This window comes from Bombyx mori, chromosome 21, assembly GCF_030269925.1.
Source record: "Bombyx mori chromosome 21, ASM3026992v2".
Lineage (NCBI taxonomy): Eukaryota > Metazoa > Arthropoda > Insecta > Lepidoptera > Bombycidae > Bombyx > Bombyx mori.
In genome coordinates this window covers 12966198-12985550 of record NC_085127.1, presented here as the reverse complement: position 1 = coordinate 12985550, position 19353 = coordinate 12966198, and the positions used below count along the sequence as shown (strand labels likewise).

At 38.6% G+C, this 19353-nt stretch overlaps 1 protein-coding gene across 2 annotated transcripts in view; it reads left to right on the top strand.

The window, feature by feature from the left end:
- Positions 1-18859, top strand: part of LOC101740282 (uncharacterized) — a 143566-nt gene extending 124707 nt beyond the window's left edge. Inside the window, exons 2-7 of one of the 2 annotated variants that reach the window (XM_038018501.2) lie at positions 1521-1619; positions 1994-2382; positions 7296-7515; positions 8358-8532; positions 12140-12276; positions 18554-18859. In XM_038018501.2, coding sequence (XP_037874429.1) covers positions 1562-1619; positions 1994-2382; positions 7296-7515; positions 8358-8532; positions 12140-12276; positions 18554-18753 — 1179 coding nt within the window. In that variant the 5' untranslated portion in view covers positions 1521-1561 and the 3' untranslated portion in view covers positions 18754-18859. Of the gene's footprint in view, positions 1-1520; positions 1620-1993; positions 2383-7295; positions 7516-8357; positions 8533-12139; positions 12277-18550 lie in introns of both variants that reach the window. The other variant, XM_038018500.2, reaches the window with a different exon arrangement.
- Positions 18860-19353: the final 494 nt, after the last annotated feature.

Sequence of the window (19353 nt, the reverse complement as noted above, 5' to 3'; positions counted from 1 at the left end):
AGCAGTAATGCGTTTCGGTTTGAAGGATAGAGCAGCTGTTGTAACTATACTGAGAACTTAGAAGTTATATCTCAAGGTGGGTAGCGCATTTACGTTGTAGATGTCTATGGGTTCCAGTAATCACTTAACACCAGGTGGGCTGTGAGCTCGTCCAACCATCTAAGCAATTAAAAAAACCGGTAAAGTAGCGCCATCTATCGCAGAATAGCAGAAACGAATATCAAAGGAACTAGTAACATCGAGAACGCTCGTGAAGTACAGCGCCATCTATTTGTCAGATAGTAGAAACACACATCGCAGCTACTCGACTTGCCCAGAATGTTTCCGATAAATCTAGTGATGTCGTATCGACTATACGTCGTGCCATCTCTGCACGCGTCAGTACACGAATGTCATGTCATGTCACGAAGTCAGTAAACGGATCTACTCGAAGCGGAACAGCGAACGGATCACCTGAAGTGAAGCGGAAGAAGTGAATTAAGAATTTTAAAGTGCTCGTTTTTAAGTGTTCTAAGTGTTAATAAAGTATTGAATTGTACTTCGGTAGAATTTTTATTTATCCCGAACCCCAGCGCGTAACAATACAGAGGATTCAAAACATGCTACAGACTGGCGACGTTCATTAACTTGTTCGCAAACGAACTGTGTGTACATACATGAGCAAAAAGTAATCCAACAGTTGCTCACAGATAGCGCCGTTGGTATTCAATGCGATGTGAGCGTGAATATTCTGAACGAACTAGGCTCTGGGTAGAAAAAACAATAGAGTTTTTAGATGCCTAGATTTGACTGACTCGGCGGTGTTGTAGATAGCACCCCTGATTTTGGCGTCGGGAGTCGTAGATTTGGATCCCAGATCGAGCAAGCTTTCGTTTGATGAACAATTTGTTTATTCTTTGTCTCGATGATTTTCTGTTTATTTATATATATTTAAACATATATTTTAGTATGTGTGTCAGTCTCTGGTACTACGGGTACCCGGGTATCTTAATTTGGGTCCGGATGACCGTGCGTGATTTGTTCCAAGTTATAAGTTATTATTATTTAGATGCCCATCCCGATTGTAACAAAAGCATTGCGGGATTATCCGGGTCTTTTAAGTAAATATCGAGTCGCAATTAAATCTCTGATTTCTGATAGTGATATTTTTAGATTTTCATTAGATGTTCTTCAGAGAAAGCACATCGAAGGACTCATATCGAATTTCGAGTGATTATCACAGGAAATTAGTTATGTTTATTTATAGTGAGATGTTTTTAAAATTATCTTGCTACTACTAGTACATTGATATTGTTAATAAGCTGCCGAGCTTAAGCACATAGCTTAAAGTTCTTCAAATTTAATTTTAAAATTAGAATAAATGCTGTCTGATTATTGAGTAGTGTAAAATGCATGTTTAATACCAGCAGTTTTGTTAGACCTAGGGCTGCACTGGTTTTGTTACGCTTAGGCCCTGCGTTAAACTAAGACAAATTGTTTGGAAGTAGCAGAACTTGAATTGTGTTTGTATGTTGTTTCAGATTATGAAGCCTTGGGAGGGGTTTGGCCTCGTTCAGGCGCTATGTGGAGTGTGGGCGTGTTCTTCCTTACACAGATAGTCCTGTGCCAATTAACCACTGGCAAGTATTACTAACTTTTATTTCAAAGAGTACCAATCACACAAGTAAAATCCCTGATTTATCTTCGTTTGGAAACTGGTATAGCCACCAGTGGACATTGCACTTTTATTAGCAAAGATTCTATAGCAGCTTGAATAGACGTATTCCACAGGTACTCAGCTAGAAAGATAGAAGAATATGCTAGAACTGCTAAGATAGAAAGATAGTTAATAAACCAGAATAAGAGTCATTAATTCTTCCCTGAGCAGAAGTAAGACAATTCACTGAATGCTATTGAAATAGCTGCAATTTTTCCGTGAAGCAATAAATAGATTGCGACCATAATGCCCTACTTTAGGACTGATTTTCGGTTACTCTGTCTATTTCCTTTCCAGAACAAACATCATCACTATCGTCTACAGACGAAACACCGACCGTAACGTCTTTCTACGCACTCAACACTGTCATGGTACCAGCACCAGTTATGCTTCGGCTAGGAAACTCGACAATCGATAGCACAAAATCCTTTAAAGTACCACAGCCCACAGGGGATCCGACGGAAAACTTAACAGACCAACCTGCACGCGATACAACGATTAAAGATACCCCAAGAGTTGATGTGGTACCTCATGTTGTGTCAGCCAAGAATACATATTTTGACCATGACAGGAAATATGGTCCAACTTTCGAAGACACTCCTGAGGGTAACATCACGAAGATCACAGTTCAGTTAGGGGAGGACGCTCATCTTAACTGCAGAATTAGTCTCTTACAAGACAAAACGGTTAGTGAATAAAAACATATTACTCTGAATCCGTCAAGTTGTGAATTTGTTGAGTTTTTTTTTTCATTAATCACGCAGCGTATTATTCGATCATGAGAAGATACAGGATTATTATTATGGGAGAGATTATTATGTTTACATATTCTTTTTTATTCTTTTTACAAAAATAATGTGTAAAGCTAGTGAAGTGTCAAGTCTCTCTCAATCAACTTTGTAGCTTATTACCATTTGCTGAATTTGTTTGGTGATAATTTGGTAGTAAGCTTAATTTTAAGTGTTTGTTCTCATTGCTCCTCCTTCCTTCTACGAGGTGGACAGATGACTTTCTAAAAGTCGTAGAAATCCATTGGATGCAGGCTGCACAGGACCGGCTATTGTAGCGAACCTTAGGGGTGGCCATATAGAGCAATGGATATCTGTGGGCTGAAAACGCAATCCCATTGCTCTGGTTAGGTATATCAACTACCGGCCCTCATGATATTACGCAGTTGTCGCAACCTATAGACATAAAACGCAAATACCGCAACTCACCATGTCACTTGAATTAAAAGTCTCATTTCTATTCAATAACGACTATTTTCTAAAAACAGTGGTTCACGGCAGTATTATTCATATAATAATACTTGTGCCACTTATGAAATCAAACTGATTAAACTAATCTAAAGCCTAACACCAATAAGCTTTCGCCTCTCTTCCTCCTTGCGAGTGTAAACCTCAATGCTGTGGGCCGTGGTATCTCTGAATAATTATCGCGTGGACTATCTTGCGTCAACTCAATCTATTCTCGGCTGCGTGCTTGGGCATTATGGACTAAGGTGTTGAAAGTAGAGCTGACCTGTCCCAACCAGCACATTGGACTTTTACTGCTTGAAAGATATAAAATTATTATATTTTCATCGGTCCTTCGTATATTTGCAAATATTCAAGTTAATCTGACATCTTGAAGTCGGTGGAAACGACTTTAAGACGAACAGACATACAACATACGTGGTGGTAGGACCTCTTGTAAGTGCGCACGGCTAGGTACCATCATCCTGCCTATTTCAGCCGTGAAGCAGTAATGCGTTTCGGTTTGAAGGGTGGGGCAGCTGTTGTAGCTATACTGAGACCTTAGAACTCCTATCTCAAGGTGAGTGGCGGAATTTGCGTTGTAGATGTCTATGAGCTCCGGTAACTACTTAGCACCAGGTAGGGCTGTAAGCTAGTCCACTCATCTATGCAATAAATAAATAAAAACCAAGCTAACAAAATTGAATTTTCTTGGATAATTTCACCAGAAATCCATTACAAAATTCACTTTCATTTATATTTCCATTGTACTACATTCAAAAGTAATCCAACTAAAATCGTAATTCTTTTCGAAGGGTCCGCTTCACTATAACGAATCGCAGCTTTATTATAATCTGTAAACGCAAAAGAATTCAGTCGTTTAACTAATCTCCCCCATTGCCACAAGTCATCGCTATTATTTCCCTCTATCTAGCACAAAAAACGAATAATGGACGATCAAGATAAGAATGGCTTGAAATTTGTTAATAGCTTTAAAAGGTTCATTGTTGGATCTAGCAAATAGTACTCCAGGGATGTAGAGATGTTCTTTCGTGATTTATTGTCAATACAGTGACTTCCATGTAGCTCACCGATACCCCATATGACACACTGAAGTAATTAGGTCGATTTCTGTTACTAAGCCCCTGGATTGCCGAACTTTGCTTTCTTTTGTTTGTCAATGTATGTTTTAGTTTTTCCTTGCCTTTTTTGGTCGTCATTCAGCATCATTGCTGTGGGCAGATCTTATGCGCCTCACTATCGCCACTACTCTGTTTGTGGTGAGCCTGGTACACTCATGCAAACAGCCGCCAACTGCCGACTTGATTTAGTCGGTCCATTGCATGGACAACCTTCCACGTGATCTGGTCTGGCCTTCTACTTTGCCCTGAACGACAAGGCGCTCTATGGAGTCATTTCCTCGCCGGGAGACATGTCCAAAAATGATAGTATAAATAGATTAATTCTCAGTATCTTTGGATTCGTCTTTCCCACGGTCTATTAGATATTCCGGCGCCTTTTTAATAGAAATCGACATAATTAGTTCAGGGCGCCACGTAGGGCACTCGTGACCTACATAACGGTCAAAGAGTTAAGTAGTGGTTCGTTTCTTCTTCTACTTTAGTATACCTCGCATTAAACGACGACACAGAGTTGATTAGAAAAATATATTAAGCTCGTAAATTCACAATCGCTTCAAAATTGGCTGATCTTTCATTTGTTTACGATTTTACATGAAAAGGTTTTAATAATATTGTAATAAACGATGGAAGAGTACACTTTTTTTATTCTTATTGCTTATATAGGTGGACGAGCTCATAGCCACCCGATGTTATGTAGTTACCGGAGCTCATAGACATCTACAACGTAAATACCGCCACGTACTTCGAGACATGAGTTCTAAGTCTCAGTTTTAACAGTACAACGGCTGCGCCACCCTTCAAACCGAAACGCATTACTGCTTCACGGCAGAAATAGGCAGGGTGCTGGTCCTTACCCGTGCGGATTCACAAGACGTCTTAGCGCCAGTAAATTGCTGAGATACAAATACTCCAGTTAATATTACTATGGCAAAAAGCATCTGTAATTCACGAATGATTAAATTTGGATGAATATCGGTAGTAAGGTATTTGTGATCCCGCACGAGTAGATTCTTAGATATTACCGTCGTGCTTACTCCAAGTAGGAACTAATTACTATCTGCTTCTCTGTTTTGAATTATCAGTCAGCTTTTATACCAATGAAACTTGGAAGTCATGTCTGAATGAGCAATTTACATATCTATGGACTCCGGTTACTATTTATCACCAGGTGATTGGTGGTAGAACCTCTTGTGAGTCCGCGCGGGTAGGTAGGTACCCCTACCCTGCCTATTTCTGCCGTGAATCAGTAGTGCGTTTCGGTTTGAAGGGTAGGGCAGCTGTTGTAACTTTACTTGAGACCTTAGAACTTATATCTCAAAATGGGTGGCGCATTTACGTTGTAGATGTCTATGGGCTCCAGTAACCACTTTACACCAGGTGGACTGTGAGCTCGTCCACCCATCTAAGCAATAAAAAAACATGTAATGACTTCAATTAAAACAAGAAACAAAAATTTACAAATTGAACAAACTTCCCTTGTATGTATTAAGTGCTATATTAAATACGACTTAAAACCTATCTTTTATCTTTATGGACATAGTATCATCAAACAAGGAGGAAGCTATTATATTTAGGACAGGAAATCACACGATTATGGAAGCAAGCAGACGCGAATTACTGAAGTTTTCAACGAAATTTCGACCCGATAAGTACTAAAGACAGGCTGTTAACCGCAGGAAACTGTTTTACAGAGATTTAACAACAATCTCAGCGTTAGGTTAATTGAATATTGGATAATGTGCGATTCGTAATTACCTAATCTATATCTATACTAATATTATAAAGAGGAAAGATTTGTTTGTTTGTTTGTTTCGAATAGGCTCCGAAACTACTGGACCGATTTGAAAAATTATTTTTCCATTAGAAGCCGACATTGTCTCTGATGAACTTAGGCAACTTTTTTTTATATTTATTTTATTTTATTTTTTTGGTTTCATGTGTGTTTTAATGTTTCCGAAGCGAAGCGAGGGCGGGTCGCTAGTTCTTCATAATTGTTTCAGTTTTCGGTACGATTCCCGCGAAAGGGTTAAAAGATTGAATTAATTCATAATAAGGAATTTACGGAACGTATTACGTTTTGTGATTGCTTACGCGAAATTTTGCGTCATGCGTAAACGCGTGAGGCATTTTAACCATTATAATTGTGTGTACATCGTATTATCGTTCAAAGAATTTGTACAATTCCATTAACTTGTTTAATGAATTTTGGGTGTACGCTTTATACAGATGGGATTTCTAGATGTTTCTTTTTCGTATAATCTTCGACTTCCGCGAATCTTAGACATAATTGGACTTTTTTGGCGGGAACGCGAGGAGTGAAGTTGTGTGATTTGTTTTATTTTGTCTATTTAGTGTTTCTTCGGGTTTAAATGTGTAATAATGGTGGTTTATTAACTGTTCAATATCTGTGAAAGTGCACAAATGTGGGAAAATGAAACAAAGCTGCTGGACGCAACTTCTCGGAATCCTCCAAAAAGTCCACTGACTTAAATCTTAGTAAATGACCACCATTTTAGTGAGATTATATTTCATCCCATTTCATTTCATTTAATTTCATCCCAGTTGATTAATGTCTCAAATTAATCATCTTCATTTCATTTCACTCCATAATATCATTTTTCATAAAAATATGAATATAAATTAAAATAAGACATGACTTAAAGGTCTCAGTTACCAGGTCATAAAATCCCTTAAAAAAGTTAGACATAATTATTTAAAACATTATTTAATGTCACCAATTGCACAGTTCACAATTAGAACGATGAAAACTTAAAGTCTGACTGACATTTAATCTATATATATAAAAATGAATTACTGTTCGTTAGTCTCGCTAAAACTCGAGAACAGCTGGAGCGATTTGGCTAATTTTGGTCTAAAATTATTTGTGGAACTCCAGAGAAGGTTTAAAAGGTAAATAAATATGGAAGAGATCGGAATTAAAAAAAAATTACAATTTTGTTTGCCCTTTGATGCGTCCCCCGTCGGACGGATTCCTTTTGTTTGTTTAAAGTTTATTTTATACAAAAGTTTAGGTCTTTTATTTCTCGATTGAGGCACTACGAAGTCTGCCGGGTCAGCTAGTTACAAATAAATAATTAAAAAAACTGATGATCATATTCCATGTCTTTCCAGACCAGTTGCATCATTAATGATCGTGGAATCCCCATATGCTCCAGTGCATTCATTATACTTATGAGAGTCACAAACGAAATGCTATTTTAGGTATCTTGGGTACGACGTAGAGGCAAAGACGAGATCCCAGAATTGCTGACCGTGGGCGCTGTCACGTACGCAGCTGATAATCGGGTCACAGTGGCCAGGAGATACCCTGGAAACTGGAGGTTGCTCATCAGGGAGGTAAAACCGGACGACGAAGGAGTATACGAATGTCAGATATCAACACACCCACCTAGAGTTAGCAGGACCTATTTACATATTAACAGTGAGTATTTAAAGATATATTACAGAAAGCCTACACCTTTTTTTTTATTAGTCATTTTGTTGTATTGTGGGATTCTTTATATTTGTTTTTTATTGCTTTAGTAGGCAGTCGATTATACGATCCACCTGATGATGAGTATTTACTGTCGCTTTTTTACTGGTGGCAGGACCTCTTGTGAGTTCGCACGGGTAGGTACCACCACCCTGCCTATTTCTGCCGTGACACAGTAATGCATTTCGGTTTGAAGGGCGGGGCAGCCGTTGTAACTATATTGAGACCTAAGAACTTATACCTCAAGGTGGGTGGCGCATTTACGTTGTAGATGTCTATGGGCTCCAGTAACCGCTTAACACCAGGAGGGCTGTGAGCTCGTCCACCCATCTAAGCAATAAAAAAAAATCATATGGACGTCAAAAACGCCTGAGGCACAGTTAAGTCGCTGCCTACCACTGACTACTTTCCCCAAGCCTTGTTTGAAGAAGGACACGTCATAACGCTCAGAAAACATTATGGTCTCCTCCATTTCAGCTTCAGTTAATTCTATAGTTGGATGGTACATGGCAAAAGAGGTCTCTGGAAGCGTACTGTGAAATAACTTTCAGATTTCAGATTATCCATTACTCTTAATATTATAACTTGACGTCTCGAAATAACTCAATGCAATGACGTAGCTTCCCGTTTGTATTAGTAAATAAAATACTCCTCTAAGATAGACGCATATGTAGAACTCCAATATTATAGTTTTGAAGTTATCTTTATTATAACGAACAAATCAAAATCTAAAACTAATCCGTGTCAAATTAGAACGTAGTCGCTTATGTCAACTTTCCATGACAACACAGCTCCTCAGGTGTGGGTAGTCGACGAAGCCGGCGCCCCTCTCCTGGAAAAGTACTACGAAGCAGAATCAACCCTGGCGCTGGTCTGCAGGGCTCGCCACGTCGAGACACCCACAGTCCTTACTTGGCTGCACGAAGGGCGCGCATTAAATGCTGATACCACTAGAGGTGGGATAAGGTAAGAATTATATTACTGGTGGTAGGACCTCTTGTGAGTCCGCACGGGTAGGTACCACCGCCCTGCCTATTTCTGCCGTGAAGCAGTAAAGCTTTTCGGTTTGAAGGGCGGGGCAGTCGTTATAACTATACCGAGACCTTAGAAGTTATATCTCAAGGTGGGTGGCGCATTTACATTGTAGATTTTTTATGGGCTCCAGTAACCACTTAACACCAGGTGGGCTGTGAGCTCGTCCACCCATATAAGCAATAAAAAATAAAAACCAGTCTTCTTTTCCAGTTACCCTAAGAAGCCAATGGGTATACGGAGAGCTTGACAGTCATTGCTTACCAACACTCTTAGACATAGACACAACAAAACTTCACTGCCAAGCCTGTGCCTCATCTCTAAATCATATCTCGTTTAAGTACTTGTTAATGTTCGGAGAACAACAGTAAGGGATGCATGCGATATCCTGATTGTACTCATAAAAATATCTCAGGAAGCACAAACGGATGCAGTGCTTCCAGCAAGTATGGATAACTCTACTGCAGCGCTTATAGTGTTGTGATAAAAAGGAGATCGTTTTTAACAACTCCTCAAAACACTTTCCGTGACATAAGGCATCACCAGTAGCATACCAGGGAGATCCAAATGATCTCATATCTGCATATTAATATGTAGAAATTAACTGGTTATAAAAACCCTGACTGAAGCCTATAGGCACATCACGCAAGACTTGACTGGCTTGTTGAAGACTAATTACCAGACTAGAGATTAAAATTGTATTTTGTTTTTTATCGTAAAATCTCCAAACTTTTTACTCTTTGAGTTCCTTGTACGAAAAACTGCTTGAATTTAGAATACCAAAACCGGTTGGCCCTTGGAGACTCCTTTATCTACTTTTCTTTTTTCCTGCGCGGCAATGAGCAGCAAAATTAATTTTATACTAACAGTATTGGCATTCTTTCTTATCATGTAGATTTTTATTTCACTTGCGTATAGATAGATGGTCACATCTACAGGTGTTTCTTCGTTTAGGGCTTGTAGTTTCTATTCTAAATATGAATGTGTTTAAGTCATCCGCTTTATTCGGAGTGTGTATATAATGCAAATTCCGTAAACAATTATAAATTCAATAACTTAAATTAAGATTTCAATCATAAACATTTTCACCTGTTTATTTCCAATAATCCCGCTAAAGCGACCCGGCTACAAAGCCCCCGTATAAATTAACTGACGAACAATCCGAAAAATCAATCACAAACAGCCTGAAACCCAAATACAGCTTCAATATTATTTCACCTTTGGAATAATACCAACGAAAACATTCTACAAAGTAGTCAATTCTTTAACAATTCATAACCGTGTTTCTGTAATGACAGGTTATTGTTGGGTCCCTCTATTGAAATATTTCACATTTATATGTACCGTGTGAACATCAGAAGAGGGAGCGCGCGGATTGCTTGTAAATATATAATTCCGAAGGTAAATGCTTCGGTTGTGTTCCTGACTAGACATTTAGTGAAAATTTAATCTGGGACTCCAAATATAGACGTTGACAACGGGCACAACACGTTTCGATGCGTACGTAGTGTTATAGCGATATCCCAAATTACCTTTGCGAAATACAAGACCGTCTTTCTAAACTTGACTATGAACATCAAATGTTTAAAATCAGTTTTTTTTTGCCTAGATGGGTGGACGAGCTCACAGCCCACCTGTTGTTAAGTGGTTACTAAAGCCCATAGACATCTACAACGTAAATGCACCACCCACCTTGAGATATAAGTTCTAAGGTCTCAAGTATAGTTACTTTTTTTTTTCCTACCTAAGCTGGTAGCCTGGAGCGGCTATTCCAGCGTAACCGTAACTAGTAGGTGAGCTCACGGGGCTCAAACCTGACGACGATGCTAACACGAACCCTAGCAAGAGTCGTGCTTCGCAGAATCTACCACCGGATCGGAAACGCGACCCACTGAGAAGATCCGGCGAGAAACTCAGTGGGCTGTGTCTGAGAGTTAATTTACTCGTCGAGCCCTTCGTCGCAAGCGACGGGTTCGACGAGAACGGTGACCGGTGCTTGAAGTACCTAGAAGCACCGTTACTGGATCGGGAGGATCCGAGATGACGTATTTTGGGCGACGTCGACTGCTTTCCATTCTGTCCGCAGGATCGGGAATGTATTTACCGGCGGCCACGATGAGAGGGTTCTCGTGTCGTGCCGCTTTATCGAAGTGGCACATCGACGCCGACTGTAAATACTTACTGATGGACTCTAAGTCCAGATCGTCATGGAGGTCGACGTTCCTGACGAACCACGGGGCTCCGACGGCTATCCTGCAAAAACGGGATTGAATAATTTGGAAGGATTTTAAGTGAGTGCGGGCCGCGTGAGCGAACACTACACTTGCATAGGTCATGACGGGGCGTATGCAAGTTTTGTAGAGTGTCACCTTATTTCTAAGGGACATTTTACTTCGCCTGCATATCATCGGGTAGAGACGTCCTATAATGAAGGCGGCACGATCGCGTACCGTCTTAATATGGGGGCGGAATGTCATCCTTCTGTCGAGGGTGACGCCTAAATATTTGACCTTCGGGGCCCATGGGCTGGTCGAACATCAGTATAGTTACAATGGCTGCCCTACCCTTCAAACCGAAACGCATTACTACTTCACGGTAGAAATAGGCAGGGTGGTGGTACCTACCCGTGCGGACTCACAATTAGTTATCCTACCAACAGTATTTACGCAAATTATAATTTTGCGGGTTTGATTTTTATTACACGATGTTATTCCCTCACCGTGGAAGTCAATCGTGAACATTTGTTGAGTACGTATTTCATTAGAAAAATTGGTACCCGCCTGCGGGATTCGAACACCGGTGCATCGCTTCAACACGAATGCACGTCTTATCTTTTAGGCCACGACAACTTCAACATTTAACTTTTATTTTATTTATTGAATCGTCAACAATGTTGACGGTTATGTATGCGATATTTTTCTGTCGATAAATATTCGAAGGCTTACCGTCGGCTACATCTATGTTTCCTTTGAGCTTTCGAAATATGTACTTAAAGAATATTTCTTCATATAAATCACAAGATGCCAGACATAGTCAAGCAACTATGTCGTCAGTGGAATACCAAAGTGTTGATTTCGTAAAATCACGTTATAATATAGTAGTTTACGAAATTTGAATTAACAATATTAAAGTGTTAGTGTATACATTTAATACGGAATATTTCTTTGATTATGAAGCAGGCATTTAATGGCAATCGCTTATTACGATAATTCTAACCAAACTCTTACAAAAACAAAAATAAATAAAAAAAACCATTTATGGCACATCACTTAAAAATCCTTCCTCGAATATTCTACGTCTCATCAAATGTTGGGTTGATCGAAAACTTTTAATGAATAGGTAATAAGTTTGAGTGGAAGTTTTGTTTGCTTTTCGCGTTTGTACTTAAAAAGTAATTAAGGTCTTCGTAATTGAATGTTCGATTCGATCCCTTAAATGCTTATTTATATTTTTAGAAGGGCTTTTTATTGTGTAACCTAATTTTTTTATATTCCAACAAAGCTACAGGCGGGAAATCGATATAAGAATTATTTTGTTACAGCGTCAAGACGGAGCAGGTTCCTGGCGGGGCAGACAGTCTGCTACGCTTAGCACGTGTTAACAGTAGCGACGCTGGCAACTACACGTGCGCCGTCCGAGGCGCCAGATCGCATACTGTTTCCGTACACGTGCTTAATGGTACGTAACATCAAAATAATCAGCTCAAAACGATTTTTTGGTTCCCTTGTATGCAGTATAGAGTAACCTGATGGTGAATGGTAACCATCGGCCTTGGACGTCAACAATTCCAGGGGCAGAGAGGGTAAGCTGCTGTCTACCTTTAAGTACGCCACAAGCCTCGTTTGAAGAAGAACATGTCATAGCGCTCGGGAAACTGTAGAGGGGAGGGAACGATCCTAGGTCACAAAATCGAACAAAAAATGAATAAAGTAAAAGAAACGATAAAAGAAGAAACGGATAAAGTCGACGAAGTAAAAGAAACACAAAAAAAAAAACGTGTGGCACTCGGGGACTGCCGCGGTAAAGCTATTGCATAGCATTTTTTATCAACTTATGCAATTATAATTAGACAATGATAATTTAATATTAAAACAATAATAAAAGCAAAACCTTAACTGTCCCCTTCACACTCATAAGCTAGACCGCGCGAGAGAGAGATGGGCAGACTGCTCATGATGCGCATGCAGTGTGACGTCACGCCACGCGCTTATTGACAAACACTACACAAGCGCAACGAGTGAATGTGTTGAACGCGAGCTACATGGTTGGCGAAGTGAGGGGTGTAAGGTTTTTTTCGTTACGGAATTCCATGATTCGGTCGCCGCGCTCAAATGCTATAAAATAGCTTAGAAAGAAACTGCTAAAGTCCATCCCCACAATATGTTGGAATATGGATATATCACGTAAGGAGTATTGATGTCAGACAGGCAGCCGTTCGTAAAACTCATGGCAAATCCATATGCAGCATGATAAGAGCACATGCTGCGCTCACCCCATCTAAGAACAAGATGAAGAAAATTAGGAAAAGGCTCTATTTGAGTCGCAACTTACATCACTCACAGCACTAGAACCTACGCTTTATACGCCTGGTGTTAAGTGGTTACTGGAGCCTATAGACATCTACAACGTAAATGCGCCACCCACCTTGAGATATAAGTTCTAAGATCTCAGTATAGTTACAACTGCTGCCCCACCCTTCAACTTCTTCACGGCAGAAACAGGCAGGGCGGTGGTACCCACCCGCGCGGACTCACAAGAGGTCCTACAACCAGTATAAAATATTTATATACACAAATTAAATTTCATAAACCAAGCGAAATGAACAACAAAAATTTGTTTGCGTTAACTTTCAATGTAACTCACGCGTAACACGATAACGTTGCCAAGCATAAAGACAATGAATTAATGAGTTCTTAATTAAGAACTCGAAGTGATTTTAACGTGACGTGCAAGAGTTGCCTTCAGTTTCTTAATAACTTTGATCGTTGTGTCAAGCCGAGAGCTTGGTGCGAATTTAAAAGGGCACAAAATATGGATAGGGCAATTGAATCTTAATGTTACATAATACATTTGAATGTTTGTTTGGTCGTTTATTAATCACCCAAATATGACTGGGAAGGATTTGGATGAAAATACGCATAAAGATAGTTTTTCATCTCTTGTAATATGACGACACTTTTAGTACAGTAGACGAGACTTGTATGGTATACGGCGGTGTGCTGTTATATTTGCCAGCATTAACGCATCTTATTACAGTAATTAATAGCTTTTGCCCGCGACATCGTCCGAGTGGTATTTTAGAACAAATTTGGTTGGCATCAAAAACGTTATAGTGAGCCAATCTTAACATATAGACATATGCCGTCGCGGATTTTTTTTTAGATAATGTTTTTTTAGTTGCGTGCAGCGCACGCAACGGAAACTCTCAAAAGAAAAAAAACCCGATTTTGAAACATTACTTATTGGTGCTCCGCTTGTATTAGTCTTAGCGTGATGTTATATAGCCTATAGCTTACCTCAATAAATGGGCTATCTAACACTGAAAGATTTTTTTTCAAATCTGCCCAGTAGTTCCTGAGACTAGCGCGTTCAAACAAGCAAACTCTTCAGCTTTATAATATTAGTATAGTTATATTGTAAAGCACGAGAATTGTTGTACTAAATAACGTGGGAGTCCGAGTTGCAGTATTAAAAAAAAACCCTTCCCATTCGTTGGTAGACTAAGGAGCTATTCCTGCTACGCGCTGCTTGAATCTAAGAATAGAAGATAGAATTTGATATCACTAACTCTAGCAAGAGCAGCCCTTAGCTGTGTCTACAACTGGATCAGAAGAGCCGGCAAGAAACTCAGTGGATTTTATCTATAGATATAGTAGAAATAGGTTACTGTAATTCAGTAAGGAAAAGACTCGCCGGCCGACCACTAAACCGTTGGTCGGATCAGATAACTGCGCTCACTGGACTTTCTGTTGCGAACGCCCTGAGAGAAGCCGAAAACCGAAGCAAATCGAAGCTGAGGGTACAAAGAGCCACGAAGGGCTTTCAAAGACACGACCTTGAGCAATGAAGTATTCGACTAAGAAGAATTCAGCATTATGCAAACTAAATGAAGAATATAGCGCAAGCCCATAGGAATAACGGCATTTCGGATAACTCCATTTACCCGCCTCTTATTTGGGCCATTAAAAAAAACAGTATTTCCTTAATGGAGTAAGTTAAATTGGTCGGATCCAAATATTGGAATATTGAGGTTTCACTTAAAAAGTTTTTTATTATTCCTCTCTTTTGATTACAACACGGTACGCAGATCTTTCGTGATTCCACGTTAATTAGGTTTTGTTGTATTTTACCTTCGGGACCGTCGTGACACTTGTAAGTGGAAAGAGCATTAATGACTTTAAAATTGAAGCTATAACCTGAAATAATTTCAGTGCAGACCGCTATTATTAAGACGTTGCTACTTGTGTGTTCTAATTAAGTAAGCAAAAGTTTAAGTCTATACGATTGCGACCCTAAAAGTGGTGGACTGTGACTTAGCTTTATTTTTAGTAATGCTAACTTCAACAAGCGACGGTAACCACACACCATTAGGTGGACTTGTTTGCCTAACGGGGCAATAAATAATAAGTCAATCTATAATTTCGATAAACAATGAATTAATATTTCATTTAAATACTAGATTTGACCTAGGCTCATTACATTTAGTAGAAATCTTGTATTTCTGTAAAGAATCATACAATCCATGTATTTTTTTGAGTCGCTTGCTGGAACAATACTGTGTATATCCATACACCGAATTACATAGATTATTACTACTTTACAACACTAAGAAAGCAGACGGTGATCAAGCAGGGAAATTCAAGTATTAGCATGTCTTTTATCTAAATCTATGAACCAGATTAAAAGATATCCATGTTCAGCTTTTGGGAACAAGCGTACGTCTTGACGTGCCCAAATTTACTCACAAGTTCAATTACGAATTTACCAATTTCTAGTATTAAAGAATCTTCCTTTTTCTGCTCTGTAGGATATTCGCAATTCACCAAATGCCATGTCTTCTGACTGCTGAACTTTAGGTGACAATTTTGGTCCTTTGTGCAGAATGCTGGTCGAAGCAAAACTGATTAATAAACTCATACAATGGATGTCTAGAATCTCACGACGTAACAGTAATAAATTGGATGTTAGGAACACTAATAGCTTCGACTGGATTTCAGAAAGAGCACACTTTTTTGCTTCAAAATTACACATTACAATGATATTTCACAATAAATATGAGGAGCTTGTATTTTAATAAATTTATAAGCAGCGACCACGAACCTCAGTAGCTTTAATCATAAACTAGTTTCCTCACTTTTGATTTTCACCGAGGATGATGGAAAGCTTATTAGAAAATTTATACTTCTATACTAATATTATAAATAGTTGTTTGTATTGAGTAGACTCCGAAACTACTGAACCGATTTAAAAAATTATTTCACAGTTTGAAAGCTACACTATTCCCAAGTGATATAGGTTATAATCTTTTTTTTTTTTAAATTAGGGATCCTTACTAAAACTCCAATAATGTAACCCAAGGTGTACAAAAATTACCTTAAAATATTCTTTACATCGCGTGCCCTGCGAAAACTATTGATGATAGAATAAAATAATGTACTACGACTTTGTAGAACACATTATTATTAACAAAAAGTGTTGCGGCAGTATGTGACTAACTATTATAGTTATGCCGCAATAAGTGTTCTTTTATTTAAAAACAATAGAAGGACGACGGAATATCGTTGAAATTTTTTGTTAAAGACCCGAACGGAGCCGGAGCGGGCCGCTAGTCAACAATACAGACAGAGAAAGAAAAAATATTATTATTTACAAAAAGCTTTGGGGCAGTATGTGTCTAACTATTATAGTTATGCCGCAATAAGTGTTCTTTTATTTAAAAACAATAGAAGGACGACGGAATATCGTTGAAATTTTTGTTAAAGACCCGAGCGGAGCCGGAGCGGGCCGCTAGTGGAAAATAAATGAATAATAAACCGGGTACTCAACGGACAATTCTAAAGAAAGTAACTAAAGTGATACAAACCCGGTACTAGGACATTTTCTCATAAAATATGTACTGTAATAACATACCCCTTCATTCAAATTTCACTTGCCGTGAAGCTTAATTACGTCCTTTTGAATATTTTATCTCGAACTAAATTTATCTTAAAACAACTTACTTTATCATGAAGTATAGAACTGTTACGAAGTTTTCGAACTCTACAAAGTGAAATATATTTAATTAATTTTCTAGCTTTTTGATAGCTTAAAAGCTTTCACGCCATGTAAATAAATAATTTCTTAAAACCGATAGCACTATGAAGGTGAATATCTTGAATGCAATGAATACAATCTAACGGCTGTCTGGTGTAGTGGTAAGTGACATGGTCACTACACAAGGGGGTCGTGGGTTCGAATCCCGCCAAGGAAGATATTTGTATGATAAATATAAATGTATTTTCCAGGGTTATGGATGTGTATTAAATATATGTATGTGTATAATAAAAATCTTACATTTATTTCCGTTATCTGGTACCTGTAACACAAGTTCTTTACGAACTTATCACGGGACAAGTTGACGTGGCGTGATTGTTAGTAAATATTTATTAATATTATTTTATTCAATGAAACGAATTTTTTTCTATACCTACAAACCGAAACTGGTCTAAAGGTATATTGTTAGTCGGCATAAAATTAAATATCAACCACCTTGCCGTATAATTTAAATACATAGAACGCACGTATATTATGTACGGACATGAAAAATGTATTATGGATGGACGAGTTCACAGCCCACCTGGTGTAAAGTGGTTACTGGAGCCCATAGAAATCCACAACGTAAATGCACCACCCCTCAAGGTGATATCATTCCTAAGGTCTCAAGCATAGTTATAACGGCTGCCCCACCCTTAAAACCGAAACGCATCAATAGGGCATTAACCGTCTATATCCGATGGTTACTTGGCGTAGAGCACGACCTCAAAGCTATTGGTGTCAGGAACTGGAAGGAGAGAGCCCTAAACAGAGCACTCTGGAGAGAGATACTGAACCAGGCTAAGGCCCACCCTGCGCTGTAAGGCCTAAGATGATGATGATGAACCGTCTATAGCTATGAGCGGAGCCTACTTAAAACCGGCTGGTTCGTAACCATCATTCATAGACCAAACCCCAGCTATGAACAAGAATATAATGCACGGGATTATCATAAAAGAGAGTTAATTCAGAAGCTAACGTTATTTGGCAATATGTAACTCTGGAAATTTACTGTGAATGAAAGCATTCAACTAGACGAGATAGTCTGTACGCGTACAAGTCCTGACGCAGTAGCCAATCGATACAATGATAAAAAGATGACAAGATTACGTCTGAAAATTTTTCAGGGCACTTCCAAACAACTTTTTTTATTACTTTGATGGGTGAACGAGCTCATGGCCCACCTGATGTTTAGTGGTTACCGGAGCCCATACAAATGCCGCCATCTACCTTGCCATATAAGTATGTAGCGGTAGCCATCACAGAATATAAGATATTCAGTTAGTTGGATTCAGATCAGAAGGTTGAGTGTTCGTATAACGTCGGGGTCACCAATTGAGGGTGAGCAACCCTTCTTTAATTCACGTGAAAGTCGCGTTTTTGAATCAACTTGTAATTAACAGCACAATCGAAACAATAGGAGCTTTATTTGTATATGAAGCGGTTTCACACGCACAGCTCTAACACTTCTCATTTCTTCGTCTTATTTGGCGGTCTTTTTTTTCAACCTATCATGCGTTCCAGCTTACGCATCATAAAAGAAGTGCGTTCTTAAACGCCACAAATTCTAAGGCTTCAGTTTTTACAGTACAGTTTGTACTTAAGCAAAGGCTGTTTTGATTTGATTTTGAATCCACTGACCCTTTACCCTTTGTTTCAGAAGAAAGCCTAGCCGAACTTCACGCTGCCGCCCATCCGCAGCAACCTTCAGCGATGACCCTCGCGACATTATCAATAACCGTCGCACTATCAACAGACAAGTCTCTGTTATTCTTAACTGTGATTCTATTCACAAAACTGGCCCAAACATTTGTTGGTCAGAACTACTTCAACGAACATTTTATTGTACTGTTACCTACGTGATAAATATGTTTATATGATTTATGTAATAATAATAATATATACTGTAAATACGAGTTTTGAATAATACGAATAGTTACTGGGAAATAAAATTTCATTGTAATATAAATTTCGTATTGTTTTATTGTTTGGTATTTTGTCAGCGGGATTTTTATGATGATCGATTCTGAAATGTCGGTCGTGTATCGGTCGACTGCTGTAAATATTATTATGGTGTTTATTATAATTTACGATTTTGTATGCTTTTTTTTTTGGGAAATCACAAAAATTTTCTTATATTGTAAACCAATGTAAATTTAGATTTTGCGAACCGTAGACATTCGCGATTGTTTATCTTATACCTTTAAACGAGCAATTCTTGTATATTAATATATGTATATATATAATCTGAATCTCGGAAACGGCTTCAACGATTTTCATAAAATTTAGTATACAGGGGATTTGGGGGGGGATAGCTACGATTTCCAGCTATGATTTATTTTCAGAAAATGTTTTTTTATTCGTGTTTTCAATACTCAACTCTTCTCGACATCTATTGGCGAATAATAATACTATTTTTCTTAATTGAGAGCAACTAACCTCTTTAAAGAAACAACAAGATGG